The sequence below is a fragment of the Choloepus didactylus genome, chromosome 14 (genome assembly GCF_015220235.1).
Source record: "Choloepus didactylus isolate mChoDid1 chromosome 14, mChoDid1.pri, whole genome shotgun sequence".
Taxonomy (NCBI): domain Eukaryota; kingdom Metazoa; phylum Chordata; class Mammalia; order Pilosa; family Megalonychidae; genus Choloepus; species Choloepus didactylus.
Genome location: NC_051320.1, coordinates 9,502,511 through 9,522,238, shown reverse-complemented (window position 1 = coordinate 9,522,238; position 19,728 = coordinate 9,502,511). Strand labels below are relative to the sequence as shown.

The following is a 19,728-nucleotide window of genomic DNA, read 5'->3' as shown; positions in this document are numbered from 1 at the left end:
CGGTCTTCCTTCGATGAACGTATACTTGTGTTGATGCCTTCATTTGGACATTTTCATGGCCTTCAGACTGTAACTTTGTAACCATATCTGGTATTTTGCATATCAGCAGCATTAGCAAACCGGAACAGAGTGTGCTAAAACAGAGACGCAAATAGCAGCTGGTCTCCAGCTCTCCTAACATAGACATGTCTCCTAACATAGACGTGGAGAATTGCCAGGTGATATCCCATCTAAAGGGGGAGCATCATTATTTCTGTTTACAGATAAGGAAAAGGAGATGTGGAAAGATTGAATAACCCCCCAAGGTCACTCAGCTATTATGTGGCAATTCTGACTTTGGACTGATTTTGGAACCCATTTGCTGAATAACCACATTCAATTGCTTTCTATTCTCTACCCTTACTTGAGTTAATAGCACCCAAACCTTACTGCATTACTAAATTGTTGGTGCCGTGGACTGTGATTCATTTTTATTATTTTAAGCATAAACAGCTAAAAAAGTATTCAAGAGCCTTGTCAGGGGTCCATATTAAGTTATTCTTGCATATTAGAAGCATAAATATAGCTTAATTAAATACAATAATGGGTAATAGTTTCACTTTTAAGCGAAAAAGAACATTTTTCTCATCTTTTCATGAATTATTTTGATGACATAAGTTGATAGTCCCTTATTCACCCGAATACATGTATTGAAATGTACCCCTCTGACTCTCTTATCTAGTAAGTTTTTCATTGCCTCGGAGTTTGGCACAATATCATATCCTACCCAGCGTGATGTCTTATAATTTTTTGCTTGTATCATGTATAAAAGTTCATTAAATAATTTTAAATTAAATTCCGGTCTCTCACTTTTTTGAATTATTCCCAATCATTTGGAGACTTTATTGTGTCCTCAATATAGGAAATAAATCTTTTAAAAGTTTGTAAAGATTCAAATATTTCCCCAGGAACATTACAATTTCCTTCTTCACTTATGACATGTCATTTTGTTTCTGAGCCTCTCAGCCCACTGCAAAAATACATGAATTGCAAGGATTCTTATGCACTTGCTGTAGAATCATGGATATTATCTTCTTCCTCCCACTTCTTTAAGTATGCTGCTTAGCTGATTTGGAATTCATAAACATGATATAAAGGCAGCTCAGATCAAACACTTAAAAGGGGAAATACACAAACATTTATAAAATGAGGTTATTATAAAGTTGATATCATTTAGTGATTTTTAAAAAAACTGCACCTAGATTTGGGGCAAGATGGCAGCATAGAGAGGAGTGGAAGCTAAGTAGTCCCCCTGGAACAACTACAAAAAAAAAAACAGAAACAACTAGTAAATAATCCAGAATAACTGCAGGGGGACAAACGAGACCGTCCACTCATTATACACCAACCTGAATTGGGAGGAATGCCCGAGAACACAGCATAAAATCTGTAAGTAAAACCTGCGGATCCAAGTCACGAGACCCCCTCCCCCATAGACCGAGCTGCAAAGCCTCGTGGTGCCGGAGAGAAGCTCCCTCCCAGCAAGCGAATACAGCTCAGCTGAGCTCCAACTGGGGTTTTAAGTAGCCAGTGTGAACTGTTCACTACAGGTACGAATCTCCAAAAAACAGACAGAGGCTTTGGGTATTGACTGACCTGGGAGAGCCGGAGGGTTGCCTTGGACTGGGTCTGAAGGGGACCATCTGTTTCTTTTTCAGCTCAGTGGAGAAAGCCCCAGTCATTTTCAGTTTCCAGGGCTGTGACTTGGGGAAGGGTGGAGACACCACAAGCAGAGAGCAAGACCATTGAAATGCTAATGACCTCCACCTGGGGGGTCTGTCTTCTCTAGGAGGAAAGGGGTGGGGCCCTTTCCATTCAGAACCGGACCCCAGAGCCTGGGGGAACACGGCCATACCTCCTCACACCAGTCAAGAATTATAGGCTAACAGGCATCACCTGATGGGCAGAAAAGCACAGTGACCTGAGGCATCACAGGGTGGAGCAATTTTCTAAGACACACCTGGAGGGAAACCAGATACTGAATATTTCTTCCCTCTGGGGCCTGAGCCTGTTCTGGTCTGGGAAAACCTGATTTGGATAACCAAGGAAACCATGCCTAGACAACAGAAAATTACAACCTACACTAAGAAAAACAGTTATGGCCCAGTCAAAGGAACAAACGTACACTTCAACTGAGATACAGGAATTTAAACAACTAATGCTAAATCAATTCAAAAAGTTTAGAGAAGGTGTTGCAAAAGAGATAGAGGCTGTAAAGGAAACACTGGGCATATATAAGGCAGAAATCGAAAGTTCAAAAAAACAACTAGTAGAATCTATGGAAATGAAAGGCACAACACAAGAGATGAAAGACACAATGGAAACATACAACAGCAGATCTCAAGAGGCAGAAGAAAACACTCAGGGACTGGAGAACAAAACACCTGAAAGCCTACACACAAAGGAACAGATGGAGAAAAGAATGAAAAAATATGAGCAATGTCTCCGGGAACTCAAGGATGAAACAAAGTACAATAATGTACATATGATTGGTGTCCCAGAAGGAGAAGAGAAGGGAAAAGGGGCAGAAGCAATAATAGAGGAAATAATTAATGAAAATTTCCCATCTCTTATGAAAGACATAAAATTACAGATCCAAGAAGCGCAGCGTACTCCAAACAGAAGAGATATGAATAGGCCTATGCCAAGACACTTAATAATCAGATTATCAAATGTCAAAGACCAAGAGAGAATCCTGAAAGCAGCAAGAGGAAAGCCATCCATTACATACAAAGGAAGCTTAATAAGACTATGTGCGGATCTGTCAGCAGAAACCATGGAGGCAAGAAGGAAGTGGTGTGATATATTTAAGATACTGAAAGAGAAAAACCGCGAACCAAGAAATCCAGCAAAGCTGTCCTTCAAATATGAGGGAGAGCTCAAAATATTTTCTGACAAACAGACAATGAGAGACTTTGTGAACAAGACACCTGTCCTACAGGAAATACTAAAGGGAGCACTACAGGGTGATAGAAGACAGGAGTGCATGGTTTGGAACACAATTTTGGGAGATGGTAGCATAACAATGTAAGTACACTGAACAAAGGTAACTATGAATACGGTTGAGAGAGGAAGATGGGGAGCATGTGAGACACCACAAGAAAGGAGGAAAGATAACAACTGGGACTGTATAACTTGGTGAAATCTAGAGTATTCAACAATTGTGATAAAATGTACAAATATGTTCTTTTACGAGGGAGAACAAGCAAACGTCAACCTTGCAAGGTGTTAAAAATGGGGAGGCATTGGGGGAGGGATGCAATCAGCATAAACTAGAGACTGTAACTAATAGAATCATTGTATTATGCTTCCTTTAATGTAACAAAGGCGATATACCAAGGTGAATGCAGATAAGAGGGGGGGATAGGGGAGGCATGTTAGACACTTGACATTGGTGGTATTGTCTGATTCTTTATTCTACTTTGATTTAAGGTTATTTTTCCTTTAAAAAAAAAAAACTGCACCTGTGCTATCAGGGATGACCCCTTTTTATCATGCCATCTTTAGTGTTTGTATGTGCCCAGGGCTTTTTGATGGAGTCCCATTTTTTGCCTGACAGCATCAGTGTAGAATCAGAAAGCACACATCACTTCAGGGAAGCATGTAGTAGAAATACACTGTAGGATTCTCTTCTTGCCTGGCTTTGATTAGAAAGAACAGTGAACAAGGAGTCTTGCAGAGGGAAAACAATTTTCTAGTCTTCTTGGGCTGAAGTATATTTTGTTACTTAGATCCTGCACTGTAAAATGATTTCTTTTTCCTAAAATGATAAGAAATACAGATTAATTACCACTCAGCATAGTAAACAAAAAGCCTCGTGTTACCTGTATGCTCATTTTAACTCAATGATTTCTAAATAAGATTATTTTTAGCCAGGCTGTGATATTTATCCTGTGTTACCAATTCTCTGCTGTTTCCCTGATATTTGATGTAGAGCTAAGAATTTTTTTGTTGTTAATTATTTTAATATGGAGCATGTCTTTAATTATCCATGATTTAAATAAGTCGCCCCAAAGTTTGTGTTAATTGTAAAAAACCTAAAACAGTTTGCGGAAATTGCATGTTGCCATAAACCAGGCTTGTTCTGGGAAACAAGATAGGTCACAAATTGCCTATTATTTATTCATTTCAGTTATGAATGACGTCACTCATTGTTCCTTCCTTTTCTTTTCTTTGTTCTACTAAGTAATTGTATGGATCACAAGTGTATGGACACAATGAAAACTCTAAAGAGAGAGAAAGCTGGTATGGCTAAGGGAAAATTAGAAACATATTTGAATAGGAATTTTAAGAAAGCTCTTAGAAAAGCTGGAGTTGAACTGGAAACAAACTATGTGAACTGACAACCTGTAAAACATGTCTTCGCTACCCTGCTGAGTTGTCATCGACCTTCCCTACTTTCTCATGTGGAACAATCTGATACTCATCTCCACTAAGATCGCCTGGAGAGCAGCTGATCAAGGTCTCTCCGTGCTAGAAAGGAATTGGGGGAATCACTATAGGCCTGGAAACTTGTCTGTGCAGAAAGTAAGGATGCTTTCACAGATGTCCCTGGAGTGCAAAAGGGAAAGGAGACATTCTTCATTGGCTCCAGCTGACCAAATTGTTTTGCTTGAGCATCAAAAGGAAATAAATAATTTTGTGAAAATTATTATGGATTCTTAATGTTACTCAAAAGGAGTAAATTACATGATATAATAAAGGAAGTGTGGTTTCCCAGTCATATTTATAGAAAATGCTGCATATGCCTCAATCCAAACTATGTGTGTATTGAATGAAGTTTGGGTTAAATCAGACAGTAAAATATATCACAATGTTGCAGTATGGGGTGTGTGTGTGTGTGTGCAAAGTACATTAATATACACAGAAAAAAAATCAATGAGAGAAATTATTATAAAGTCTATGTAAGAGGTTTTAGTTGAGGAAAAAAAAAACAGGTAAGAGTAAAATGTAATATACAAGTTATCTAGAGCGATATAAGCATGAAGGGCCTGTTCAATAAACTCCATGAAATTGTTTAGTCATCTTGGAAGTTCTCCAAGGTGTATGTCTTGCAGTCCTGACCCATTCCTCAAATTCGTACTTGAATTGAGAGTCTGAATTTCTAACTGATAAACCCAAATCAAAATCAGCTGACCTGAAATGGGACTTCTATTCACCTTGGTCAGGAAAATAACCTAGCCATACAAAAAGATTTAAAAATAAGTATAGAGATGATGAAAAATAAAAGATCAAGTTGATATTATCAGTAATTTGGGGAAGGTGTAGCAATGGGGTTCTAAATACTTGTGCCTTTTAAAATTCTGTTTGCTTTTAAAAATGCTTGAGAGAATCAACTATATTAAATTCGTAGCTGTAATTGGAAATGTTTCATAGGGTTTGTTGATGCAGTGGTTTGGAGCTATGTACCCCAGGAAAACATGTTCTTAAACTTAACCCATTCCTATGCATATGTGAACCCGTTGTAAGTGGGCTTTTTGAAGAAGTGACTTCATTTAAAGTGTGGCCCAATTTAATCAGGGTGGATGTTAATCCTATTACTGGAGTCCTTTATAAGCAGAATGAAATTCAGACAGAGAGTATGAAAGCCACAGAGCGAGCAGCCAGAAGCTGAAAGTGAACAGAACTCAGAAGAAGAGAGAGAGGCCAGGAGAGGCCGCCGTGTGCATTGCCATGTGACAGAGGAGCCCAGGACCAAGGATCACCAGCAGCCAGCCCCAGAGCACCAGTCGTTGAGAAGAAAACCTTGATGATGCCTTGATTTGGGCTTTCTCTTAGCCTCAAAACCATGAGCCAATAAATTCCAATTGTTTAACATGACCCATTTCATGGTATTTGCTTGAGTAGCCAAGGAAACTAAAATTCCCAGCTTCCCAATTTTTCTTTTCCTGGTTTGGAGTCCATTTCTCAGTGTCACCTCTGTATCACTTCTTCAACCAGCATTATGTCACACTGCATTTTCCCAGGGCTTTTCTAATTAAAATTAATTTTTAGAAATGCTTGTCATTGTCCATGGACTTCTAATGTTTATTTTACTTGAGTAGAACTGCCAGAAAGACTTTATTTCACCTAACTACAGCCTCCAGAGACTTTCAACCTATTTTTCTAAGACTGCTTTTCCTGTCTCCTATGTGAAAGTCATCCTCCCATGCCGTTATTTGCTTTGGAAACATCAGATTCTTATGTTTCCATAATGGTAAAGTGATTTGCAGCGCACTCTTCAACTGGGTAACAATTCCCTCTAAAGAGTTTCATTCACTAGGCATGATTCTATAGGGCTCCTGGAAGGCTCCCATAGTTTCCCCAACTTCCCAGACATTTTGGAGATGTCAAGCCTAGTAAAACGATTGAAACAAAATTGGAACTATTTTTCAGAGTTTGGGACTGGTAACATCTCCTTTTAGAATAATTTAAAACTGGCCAATGCCGAATGAGCCAGTGGGTCTTTCTTTGCCATGGTTATGCCTTTTCTGTTCCTCTCACCTGTTAGTCATTCTGCATCTGAGAAGATCCTTGGCAAACAACTGATTAGCGATCCATTCCAACCTTTCTCAATACACTAAAGCAATAAAGCAGACTGAGGAAATGACTGAAATCACAGTAATTTACAGATCACAGCTGAATCAGAGATGATCACTTTAAATCAGAATCTATGGACTCATTTTTCTTCAGTTAGCACCGCCAAAACGTTTGGGGAGGAGTTCCTTAATTTAAAAATCCTGCCCTCTGTGTTTTGGGGCGTATTGGTAAACGATTGTGGTTCCACCTGCAGAAGTACTTAAACTGATAACACCTTAAAGAAACCCCTGCGGAGGCCGGAGCGGACCAAGGCGTTTGTCACCGGCTACGGAGACATGACCTCATCTGTTCCCGGGCCGGGAACTCTCCCAGGAGCGCACGTTCGCGAGCTCCCGCCTGGCCAAATTGTGCCCTAGGGGAACAACTTAGGGCACCCTTAGGGCGGCGGAGCTGGACCCGCCAGCCTTCCCCAACCCAGCAGGGCTCGGACGGGAAAACGTAAACTGTCCACCTCCCGGCTCCAGGCGCAAACCTGGGCGCTTCTTTCTTCCGCCGGGACAAGGAGTTGCTCCTGTTGCTTCAACCCCGCCAGGCGGGAGGAGCCGGGCCAGAGAGACCTCGAAGACTGGGTGGTGGTGGGGTGGTGGGCACCCCGCACTAGCCCAAGGACGCCCCAGACCGCTGCCTAGTTGGCGCCGGGAAGGACAGTGACGGGAGACGCGAGGGACTGTGTCCGCGTCGCGGAGAGGGTTTCATGGGGAGCCAAGACCACCAGGCTGGCCCGGGACTTGGGTCCGCGGTGGGAAAACAAGCGTCACCTCTCCCAGGGTCCCCGGAGCCCCGAGCAGGAATCTGTGGTGGGCGGGGCCGGCGTGAGACCCGCCCCCGCCCCCGCCCCCGCCTCCCCGGTGCTTCCCCGGGACTACCCCGTTGGGGCTGTGCGCCGCGCTGTCCCCAGACCCCGAGCGCTGCCATCCCTACCTCCTGGGCGCCCCGGCCCGCGCCTCCAAAGCGTGGAGGCTTCGGCGCACTTAGGTCTCACCCCTAACCGGATTCCAACCCCGACGCCCTCCCGGACTGCAGGGCCAGAAAGGCGCGGGTATCCGGAAGTTTCCTGCCGGCAGGTGTATCCAGAACTCGGTGCGCCCGGACCCACTGCCCTCCCGGGGCCCCGGCCGTCTTGCACCCAGGCCAGCCCGGCGACGACCTTCCGAAGTCTCCTCTCTGCTGCAGACGCTGACTATGCGGCCCGCCGGGTGTCCTCCGCTGCTCGCGCTCCTCCTGCTGGCGCTGGCTTTGTCCCCGCACGGTACCCAGGGACGGCCAAGGGGCCGCCGGGGAGCAGGGGTCGCGGCCGGGGAGCCGAAGCCGTCGCTTTTCCTCCCAGCGCGCGGGGTCGGTCGTGCCCCAGCGCCCCTGGTCCATGCCGCAGCCTCCCCGGCGCTCGGCGTCCCCAGGAGCTCAGGTAAGTCAGGAGCAGCGACACTTTCCTGGGCGATTCTCGGGGCCAGGGAGGGGCACGCGCCGAGGGAAGCTTTAATGGCACAGCAGAGAAGACAGCGTCTCTGCGAATCCCATCTCTCAGAGAAAGAGATGATGGCTTTGTTAGACTTACCACTATTGAGGCTCAAAGTCAACAAAAATCTTTGTATACCCTTCCCATGTGGACGAGGGCTGGTGGAGCAGCGCAAAGTGACTGTAGGGGCTGGGTTAAGTGACGCGCCTGCCAGCTCTCCTTTCTGATTCTTCCCGGGGTTATGAGAATTAAATAGAAGTACTGACACAAAACAAGCCCTCTCCTCTGGGTCTTGTTACCGCGGACCTACCCTCGGTCCAGCCTGCAGCGCCGCAAACACTCCCGGCGGCCCCCACATCAGCCCTGGCACTGAGGTGCCCCATGGCGCGAGGAAAGGTAGCCAGTGCCGAGTAGTCGGCCAGCGCGGAGGAAAAGCGGAAAGACCCGGCCAAAGGAGGACTCAGAGCGCAGCCGACTGTTGGCTGCAGGGTACCGGGCGCACGGGGCAGAGAGAAGGCGGCGAGGAGGGAGAAGACCTCCGGAGCCCCGGAGCCCTCCCTGCATCCCCCAGGCCCCTGGCCTCGCCGTCCGGCTCGGTTCCCCGCCCCCAGGCCCCAGGTTTCCGGGATCCCCTGCGCCAGGCCCGGGTCTCGCTGAGCGCACCCAGCCAAGGAGCTGCCCCGCGACCTGGCGGGCTCGCCCTTGCTGTCGTCGCAGGGCTCTTCTGGCCACTTCTGCCTCGTTTTCCACTTTAAGGAAGCGCAGAGGGATGTCTAGCATTGAGTGCCGCTCGCGGGCCGGTGATCCTGCGCGGGGCTGAAGACACCCAGGAGAAGCACACAGTGCGGAGCTGCGCTCGCCGCGCGCGTTCCAGGGGATGAGGGCGCGGAGGGAGGGGCGGGGCTGGCAAACAGCAGCGCGGAAGACGTTCTCTTAGTGACAGGACTAAGCAGAGGGGTGACAGGTGCGCCCCTTTAGATTGGGCGTCTGGCCGCTGAGCCCCGGGTGTCGCGGGCTGGGGCGGAGCCCTCCAGGAGCCCCGAGGGCAGCAGGGGACGGAAGGTGGAGCCACGCCCATCACGCATTTAGATTCAAAATTGCTGTTAGCTCAAATATTTTACCGCAGAGAAAGAAAATGCCACTTTGAGATATAAAAGGAGGAGAAGAAAGTCCCAAATGACAGAAACATTTATGGTAGCGCATTAATTCAGACACTTTGGTTTACGTTAAATAGAGCTTTTCTCTTTGGATAAAAGACAGGGGAAAAATAGTATTTTATTAAAAAGTTAAAATGAAAGGGACAAGAATCCAAACTGTTTTGTTTGTTTGTTAAAACAAATATATAGCCTGACAGAAAGAAACCTGCGTCGTCACCCTCTGAGTCCATTGCTTTGCAAAGTAATTTGTGATTGAACTCCCTTTTGATGGCTAGAACTTTGCCACCATAGTTGGTTGCGAATGGAAACACCAGGACGTGGATCGAGGATCAAGGACCATCTAGAAGGGCGTAGACAAGGTCCATCTAGGTGTTTTCCTCAGTAGTGGTCTTAGCTCATTCAGGAGGAGACACCATGGGGTCTTGGAGGCCCCGGGGCTCTCACCCGCTGATCGCACCTGGACGTCTGCTGCATCCTAACCCAGGTCTGATCTCTGGGCCCTGAGATCTTGCTGCACCCGCAAATGCACGCCCACCCTTTTCTTCAGGTTATCAGCTTGTCTTTTAGGAGTCGGTCAAAGCCAGGGGCAGTGGTGACCAGCCAGGTTGCAAAGAGCCTGGCAGCCAGTGAGCAGGAAGAGTAGGATTTCCATTACCCCTTCCGGATTTATCATCTTTTGCTCTCCATCCTCCCCACAGCGCATGGTGATTGATTGATGGATTCATTCATTCATATATTCAGACATTTGCCACACATTCCAGGAGACTTTGTTGGACTTGGGGATGTGAAGTCAATTAACACCCTTGAGCCTTGTCTTGGAGAAAAGAGGAGAGGAGCTGTGGGTTTAGTTAACAAATCTTGCCTCTAGGATACCTCTCCAATCTGCTTCTTTCTCTTTAGTCTCCTTCCCATCACCCTAGTTCAAGCCCTCAATGTTGCAATGACCTCTAGATTGCCTATCTCCACTAATGTCCCTTGCTGATCTAGATTATTGGGCTAAGAATTAGAAAGTTTGTGTTTTTGTAACCCTCACGCCCTTTCTCTTATTTCCCATCCCTTCTCACAGTGTCTCTTGTCCTCACACCGGCAGAATGGAGCAAACAAAGAATCTGACCTACAATTCTGCCAAATAAAAGGGGGTGGGCTGGCTTACTCATTCACGGAAGTAAAGACAAGAGGCAGAAGGTCTGAGAAGTGGGAAAAGAGAAGTTTTTTGTTTGTTTGTTTGTTTTTATTGTGATTGTTCACATACCATACAATTATCCAAAGATCTGAAGTGTACAATCAGTTGCCCCCAGTACCATCATACAGCTGTGCATCCATCATCACAATTACTTTTTGTTCAATTTTTAGAACATTTTCATTACTCCAGAAAAGAAATAAAGACAAAAAAAAAAAAAAAAAAAAGGAAACTCAAATCCTCCCATACCCCTAACCACCCCTCTCCATTGTTGACTCTAGTATTGGTATAGTACATTTGTCACTGTTTATGAAAAAACATTGAAATACTACTAACTGTAGCATATAGTTTGCAATAGGTATGTATTTTTTCCTCTATGCTCCTCTATTATTAACTTCCAGTTGTAGTGTCATACATTTGTTCTAGCTGATGAGAGAGATTTATAGTATTTGTACAGTTAATTTCAGACATTACCCACCACAAGGTTTACTGTTTTATACATTCCCATCTTTTAACCTCCAACTTTCCTTCTGGTGACATGCATGACTCTGAGCTTCCCCTTTCCAGCACATTCACACACCATTCAGCACTGTTAGTTATTCTCACAATGTGCTACCATCAACTCTGTTCATTTCCAAACATTTAAGTTCAACCTAGTTGAACATTCTGCTCATACCAAGCAACCACTCCCCATTCCTTAGCCTTGTAACTTGGTAACTTATATTTCAAGTCTGTGAGTTTACATATTATAATTAGTTCCTATCAGTGAGACCCTAAAATATTTGTCCTTATGTGTCTGGCTTATTTCACTCAGTATATTGCCTGAAGATTTCATCATCAATCCATTTTTTTTTAAGATGGTTTTGTTCACACCCCATACATTCCATCCTAAGTAAACAATCGATGGTTCCCTGTATGGTCACATATTTATGTGTTCACCACCTTCACTACTATCTATATAAGGACATCTACATTTCTTCCAGAAAGCAGGAGGAAGAGTCAAAGAAGGTAGGCAAAAGACAAATAAAAAAGAAAGAGAAGAAAACACACACAGACACACATACAGACACACACAAAACAACATGTCAGCTAGGAAGTAGCAAAAGGACAGATAACCTTAGATCAAAGTAGAATAAAGAGTCAGACAACACCACCAATGCCAAGAGTCTCACAACCCCCCCCCATACCTCCCTCTTATCTGCATTTACCTTGGTATAATGCTTTTGTTACATGAGAGGAAGCATAGTACAATGATTCTATTAATTATAGTTTCTAGTTTACGTTGATTGTATTTGTCCCCCAATATCTCCCTATTTTTAACACCTTGCAAGGTTGACATTCATTTGTTCTCCCTCATGAAAAAACAGATTTAAACATTTTATCACAATTGTTGAACACTCTAGGTTTCACTGAATTATACAGTGCCTGTCTTTGTCTTTCCTCTTTTCTTCTGGTGTCACACATGCTCCTAACTTCCCTCTTTCAACCATATTCATAGTTACCTTTGTTCAGTGTACTTATATTGCTGTGCTACCATCACCCAAAATTGTGTTCCAAACCTCTCACTCCTGTCTTTTCCTATCTGTCTGCAGTGTTCCCTTTAGTATTTCCTATAGAGCAGGTATCTTGTTCACAAACTCTCTCATTGTTTGTCAGAGAATATTTTGAACTCTCCCTCATATTTGAAGGACAGTTTTGCTGGATATAGGATTCTTGGTTGGAGGTTTTTCTCTTTCAGTATCTTAAATATATCATACCACTTCCTTCTTGCCTCCATGGTTTCTGCTGAGAAATCCACACATAGTCTTATTAAGCTTCCTTTGTATGTGATGGATCACTTTTCTCTTGCTGCTTTCAGGATTCTCTCTTTGTCTTTGATTTTTGATAATCTGATTATTAAGTGTCTTGGTGTAGACCTATTCAGATCTATTCTGTTTGGGGTATACTGTGCTTCTTCGATCTGTAATTTTATGTCTTTCATAAGAGATGGGAAATTTTCATTGATTATTTCCTCTATTATGGCTTCTGCCCCTTTTCCCTTCTCTTCCCCTTCTGGGACACCAATGACATGTACATTCCTGTGTTTCATGTGGTCATTCAGTTCCCAGAGACATTGCTTGTATTTTTCTGTTCTTTTCTCTATCTGTTCTTTTGCATGTAAGCTTTCAGGTGCCTTGTTCTCCAGTTCCTGAGTGTTTTCTTCTGCCTCTTGAGATCTGCTGTTGTATGTTTCCCTTGTGTCTTTCACTCTTGTGTTGTACCTTTCATTTCCATAGATTCTGCCAGTTGTTTCTTCGAACTTTCAATTTTTACCTTATGTACGCCCAGTGTTTTCTTTATAGCCTTTATCTCTTTTGCCATATCCTCTCTAAACTTTTTTAATTGATTTAGCATTATTTGTTTAAATTCCTGTATCTCAGTTGAAGTGTACGTTTGTTCCTTTGACTGGGCCATAACTTTGTTTTTCTTAGTGTAAGTTGTAGTTTTCTGTTGTCTAGGCATCTGACCTCCTTGGCCATCCCAATCAGGTTTTCCCAGAGGATAGCAGGCTCAGGTCTGAGAAAGAAGAAATATTCAGTATCTGGTTTCCCTGATGGTGTGTCTTAGAGGATTGACACACCCTGTACTTTTCTGCCCAGCAGGTGGTGCCCGTCAGCATGTCACTCCAAACTGGTGTAAGGAGGTATGGCCCGTGGCTGTTTTCCTCCAGGCTCTGGGGTCTGGTTCTGAATGGAAGGCAGGTAGTAGAGCTGGGCCCCACCTCTTTCCTTCTGGGAAGATTTGCCCCCTAGAGAGAGGTCAATTGCATAGAAATAGATTCATTGTTTCTCTGACTCTGCTGTCTCCACCCTTGCCTGGGTCAGAGTGCTGCGAGTTTAAAATGGCTGAGGCTTTCTCTACTGCAGAGCACTGTGAGCTGAAAATATTTGAGGCTTTCTCCAATAAGCCACCCAGGTTGAGAGAGAGAAAGGGACAGAAAGTACCCTTTCAGTGTCAATCTATGGCCCCCAGCTGCACCTGTCAACCAGAAATAGCACTCAATCCTTTGGGCTCCCTGTCCTGAGACAGATATGTCTCCTGACTCTCCAAGGTCAGTCGTCACCAAAAGCCTCTGTCTGCTTATTGGGGATTCATAGTTTGTATTGAGCGGTTAACATTAAATCCTCAGTTGGAGCTGGGCTGAGGTATATTCACTTGTTCAGAGAGTGCTGCTCTCTAGCACTGCGAGACTTTTCAGTTGAGGCTGCCATGAGGGAGGGGGCTCTCAGCTCTGGTCCGCAGTTTTTACTTACAGATTTTATGCTGCGATTGTGGGCATTTCTCCCATCTCCGATTGTTGCATGATGTGTAGACAGTAGTGGTCATCTCCCAGCTGTTATTCCAGATCTTTTACTGGTTGTTCCTCATTTTTTATTAGTTGCTCTGAGGGGGCTAACTAACTTCCACTCTCCTCTATGCCGCCATCTTCTCCTTCCTCTCAAGAGAAGAGGCTTTGGAGAAGTTTGAGACAGTGGAGAAATTGGTGTGGGATGTGGGGAGATGGAAGTATAAAGGGGCTGCTGGAAAGTTCTGATGTTGTTAGTTTCCTGGCTGCTTAAACAAATACCTGCAAAAGGAATTTATTGGCTCAAGGTTTCGGAAGTTAGCAGTCTTTTTTCCTTCTGGGGTCCATATCTTCTGGTTGGCTGGCTGACTTTGGAGTTCCTTGTTTTTTCTGTCACATGGTATTTTAGTTTGCTAAAGCTGCCAGAATGTAATATACTAGAAATGGACTGGTTTTTTAACAATGGGGATGTATTAGCTTACAAGCTTCCAGTTTTGAGGCCATGAAAATGTCCAAATCAATGCGTCATCCTGATGATACCTGGACTTCTCTGCCAGATGGCAAGGTACATGGCATCTGCTGGTCTCTTCCTTCTCTTCTGGGTTCTGTTGCTTCCAGCTTCTGTCTTCAGTGGCTTCCTCTGTGTTTCTGTGGCTCTCTCTCTCAGCTTCTGTGTGCTTCTCTCTGTTTTCATCCTCTTATAAAGGACCCCAGTAAGAGGATTAAGACATACCTGGGACATGCCTCAACTGAAATAACCTAATCAAAAAGTCCCACCCACCATGGATTTATACCCACAGGAATGGATTAGCTTTAAGAACATGATTTGCTGGGGTACATACAGCTTCAAACCATCACACATGGCAATGTGGCGCCTTCTTTCTCTTCTGACTTCTGTTGACTTCCAGCTTCCATGACTTCTCTCTCTTGTGTCCAATTTCCTTTGCTTATAAGGACTTCAGCCCTATTGGATTAAGGCCCCCCTCATTCGGTTTGTCACACCTCAACTGGTAACATCTTCAAAGGTCCTATTTACAAGTGGATTCACACCCACAGGACCAGGGGCTTAGACCTGAACATGCCTTTTGTGGGGGATGTGATTCAATCCCTAACAGATATATAACAACCCCTTTTCTACTTCTGCCTTTTCAAGAGACTTCAGTTAACATTTAGATGATTTCTGAACTTTCTGGAATCAGATCTATGGTTCTTTTGGATATAAAACCTTGCCAATATGGGCCTTAAGGTGGGGGTGTGTAGGTTGATTTGTGAGGTTGTTCTGAACAATTGCAAACGATTATTCTTAATAAGTAGCTGAGCGCAATGGGCTGATCTTCCCTATTCACAAATCTGCCATGGCTTTTCTCGATTTTCCACGAATGTCCAAACCTCTCCTGAATGCAGGGCTTTGAGCTGTGATCTGTCTCTCCTTCCTCTCCATGCTTCTCCCAGGCATCACTAAATGCCCCCATGCTTGTTGCCCAGAACCAGTACCTGTTCCTTGCAGAGGCCGTTCTCCTCTGCGTCTCCTACTCTACCGTCTTCTGGAATGTGCTTCTCTCATCTTGCCTACTGGAATTCTGGAAGGCCCTCTTCCTTCATGATGTCTTTGCAGTTATTTCCCTGTTCAGAAACATCTAAATCCTAAATTCACAAAGCAACTATTCCCACAGTTTTGAGAAAACTTTAAAAATCCGTGACAAAATCAAATATTGCTCTGACTTGTGTAATAATGGAATTTTATTTGCACAACCAAAATTCTCTCTGTCGAAGGTCTGTGACTATTACATCTGCCCACTGTGGTAATAATTTCTTCCACATTGTTTTAGTTTCCGAGGCTCCTCAAAGCAGATACCATGAAATGGGTAGTCTTAAACAATGGGAATTTATTAGCTTTCAGTTTGAGGCCAGGAAAATATCCAAATTAAGGCATCACCAGGTAAGGCTTTCTTCCCAAAACTGGCTGCCGGCAGTCCTTGGCTCCTTTGTCACACGGCAAAGCACATGGCAGTGTCTGCTTATATTTCCCTTTTCTTCTGAGTTTTGTTGATTTCAGCTTCTTGCTTCCATGGCTTTGTCTCTGTGTGTGTGTGTGTTCATTCTGTTTATAAAGGACTCTGGTGAGAGGGTTTAGACCCATCTTGCTTGGGCTGGGCACACCTTAACTGAAGTAGCTCATCAAAAAGTCCTGCTTACAATGGGTTCACACCCACAGGAATTGATTATATTTAAGAACATGTTTTACCAGGGTATTTACAGCTTCAAACCACCACACACATGAATAATGAAAATAATTTTCTGTTACTTTATGTATCACCAAAGAGGGAGGGGAACAGACTAGTACTTTTTAATGTTTTATTTGCAGAGTTACTTGAAGCCACTTGTTTTATGGAAAACTGTTAGCATGGGAAGATGACAGATGGAAGGGTTATGCATGATTTTTTTTTTTTTTTTTTTTTGCTATATATGATTTGGCTATCACCTAGCAAGCACGATCACCCCAAATCTGTTGAGCATGGTAGGTAGTTGTTACAATCATAAACACACATGCTAAGTAGCCAGGGCTAACTTTTTGCCCACTCATGGTGTTTCTGTAGTAATTGCTACCTATTTGCAGGTGCCCATTTGTCTCACCACTAAGAGAGAAAGCCTGTCCAGAAAGTTGACAGAATTACACCGTGTTGGTCTCTCTCTTTTTCTCTCTTTCTGCAATGGCACAGTCTCAGAAGACTAATTGTCAATCATATATTGGCCTTGAAAACTAGGATTTTCTAACTTCCTTTTCAACGTTAAAATTTTTTTTTTTTTTTTTTTTTTGGCCTCCAATTTCATTGCTGGAAATTATTTCTAGACATTTAAGGGCAGCTTTCTAAGATCTTTGTTACAGTGAGAAGAAATTATTGTTAGTCTTTTCTATTAGATTATCTCATTTGGTAATGATTTATTTATCCTCTGAACACTTTTCTCCTTCTCCTTTAGCATCTGTCATATTGTAACTCATATAAGGTTGATATTATATTTGTCTGAATTTAAATCTTTTAAGTTGGGGGCCCAGAATTACTCAGTTTCCAATACCCTATAGCCTGCCAAAGTCACTGTGCAGAGTCCACATTTAGGAAGGATTTTTCAAAACAGAACTTTTGATAAAAGAAATTTGAGGGTGCTTTAAAAGTTTTGACTTTAAAAGTAAAAGAATTTGAATTTGCATTTGTTCCTAAAGCCAAACCAGACCCATTGTCCTGTTTCTCAATCTCTCCTATTCTGAATCATCGCTTTCTTAGCATTTGGTTATATTTAGACAAAACAGTATTTTCTGCCCTTACAACCTTCTAGAACAATGGTTCTTCAAATGTGGCTTCTGGGTCCTCGGAATCAATTGGGTCACAAGTTTCCTATGTAATTAATTCCTGGACTTCTACTAGATATAGCAAATCTCTGTGGGTGGAGCCTGTGAATCTGCATTCTAACAAGCTCTTCAAGGATTCTCATGTGCAATGTGGCTTTGAAACCACCAGAGAGTTTTCAGCTGCGGAGGGTAGGAGGAGAAAGGCAGCTTTTTAGAATCTCCTGGAAAGCTCCTTTGAAATAGAAACAATTACTGACCACCCTCTCCAACCCCAACCAAGCTTCTATTTTGGTAGCTCTCTGTCCACTCTCTCCTCACCTCCACAGGCACCTCAAATTCGAGGCCCACAGCTCTGGAATTCCATTTTCCAGTGTGCTTTGATAAAAGGTTTCCTAGGTCTCCTCCATCTGGGAACATAACCCAAATACCCCTTGTTAAGGAGTCACAGACAAGCATGTGCAGTCCTACAGTAAAGAAAACTCTACGTGAACCAGCATCATTCAAACTTTTAAAAAGTCCAGCATCCATTACATCTTGTGGAACCAGTTTTTTGAAGGGATCCACTTTGGGAAGCATTGCTTTAATAACTGCATGTTGCCTGGCACCACCTCAACACCCAGGAGACATGCAGGGAAGAGAAGGCCCAGCTCAAGTAAACTAATGGAAAAAAGGTGAAAAGAGGAAGACAGAGCAGCAGTGGGGGTATGGGGAGTGGGGCTTCCAAGAAATGTGGGTGCACCAGGCTCCTAATCGTTCAAGAAATGTGTGCTGCTTTGAATGTATTATGTCCCCCAGAAAAAGCCATATTCTTTGATGCAGTCTTGTGGGACAGACATATTAGTGGGGATTACGTTGGAACGTTTGGATTAGGTTGTTTGCATGGAAATGCGACCCACCCAACTGTAGGTGATAACTCTGATGAGATATTCCCATAGAGGCGTGGCCCCACCAATTCAGGGTGGGCCTTGATCAGTGGAGCCATATAAATCAGCTGACAGGCAGAGGGAACTCAGTGCGGCTGTGAGTGATGTTTTGAAGAGGAGCTACAGCCAAGAGGGACACTTTGAAGAAAGCACAGAAACTGCAGATGAGAGACATTTTGAAGACAGCTGTTGGAAGCAGACTCTTGCTCCAGAGAAGCTAAGAGAGGACAAATACCCCAAGTGCAACTAAGAGTGACATTTTTGAGGACCTGCAGCCTAGAGAGGAACGTCCTGGGAGAAAGCCATTTTGAAACCAGAACTTTGGAGCAGATGCCAGCCACATGCCTTCCCAGCTTCCAGAGGTTTTCCGGACACCACTGGCCATCCTCCAGTGAAGGTACCCGATTGCTGATGTGTTACCTTGGACACTTTATGGCCTTAAGACTGTAACTGTGTAACCAAATAAACCCCCTTTTATAAAGGCCATTCCTTCTCCGGTGTTTTGCATTCCGGCAGCATTAGCAAACTGGAACAAAGCGGGACTCCAAAAGAAGGCAAACTACAGTTCAATGCAAAAATAAATATTAAGAGATAAATTTAGTAAGTGACATTATTCATCTAGCATTTAACTGATAATTCCTGAAGAGAGTGCCAGCTGTGCATGTTTTGTACTGTTGTTAATAGTTGGTGTTCTTTTTAAACATACAAGCATTCAACTTTGCTCAAATTTGACAGAATCCATAATTACTATTCACTTATCATGATACGTGTCAACTTCACTCTTGGAAGAATGTGTTTTTCCTGTGAATATAAGGTAAATTACATGATTCCACTGTTAAAGAAAATGTCATATGATTTTTCTTAAGCAGTCGTTACTTGTAAGAAAACAGGGAAACAAAAACATCAAAAAAAACATAAAGCTTGAAAGGCCAATATTTCCTGCTGATAGATTTGTAAAAAGTTTATCAATAGTGTAAAATTAGCTATTGATCATTTTCATGGCAAAGATCATGGGTACAGGGAGTGAGCCACTGGGATGGAAAGCACTGGCTTTCAGCCTGGGTTCTGTCATGGAGCTGTGGGCCCTGGGACAGGTGGCCTCTCTAAATTTCAGGTGTCTCACCTGTACAGTGGGGCAAGAGCCCAGTCGCCAGGGTTCTGGTGAAGATCGAATGGGATGATGTGTGTGAGGAATGTGGTGTGTTCCCAGCCTTGGGGACACATGGACGTGTTGGCTTCTGGCTCTCCTGAGGCACTGCAGTGGGTCAGAATGGTGAAGAACTGGGAGGAAAAGCATCTGCCCTTCCTCTCAGCTCAGAGCTTGGCTGTGTTTTGATGGGATCCTCAGTTGTCAGATGATATGCCTCTTCCTCTGAAGGGAGAAACACAACCCTCACTGGGTTTGGAATATTATCCAACTGGTGAAACTCTTTCCCATGACTCTTCTATGGGATGTGGTAGATTCGAAAACAAAGTCTTGTTTGAAAAGGTGTAGGATTTATAGTTTGAATTTTAAGTCAAGGGAATATAAATTAATTGCCCATATGTTTGATGAAGTGTTGAAGTAGCCACTCCTTGGAAAAAACTTTATAGGTCATAGTGAAATTAAAAGACACTTCAGGTTCAGAAAAAAGGAGATAAATATAAGCTAAAGCTAAAGCTAAAGCTGCCAAAATGCAATATACCAGAAATGGGCTGGCTTTTAAACACGGGGATTTATTAT

The 19,728-nt window shown here is 43.6% G+C and overlaps 1 protein-coding gene across 1 annotated transcript in view; it reads left to right on the top strand.

Annotated features, from left to right (window-relative positions):
• The first annotated feature begins 7,634 nt into the window (after positions 1-7,634).
• Positions 7,635-19,728, top strand: part of ALKAL1 (ALK and LTK ligand 1) — a 34,808-nt gene continuing 22,714 nt past the window's right edge. The window contains exon 1 of the mRNA XM_037802328.1: positions 7,635-8,023. Coding sequence (XP_037658256.1) covers positions 7,801-8,023 — 223 coding nt within the window. The 5' untranslated portion in view covers positions 7,635-7,800. The remainder of the gene's footprint in view (positions 8,024-19,728) is intronic.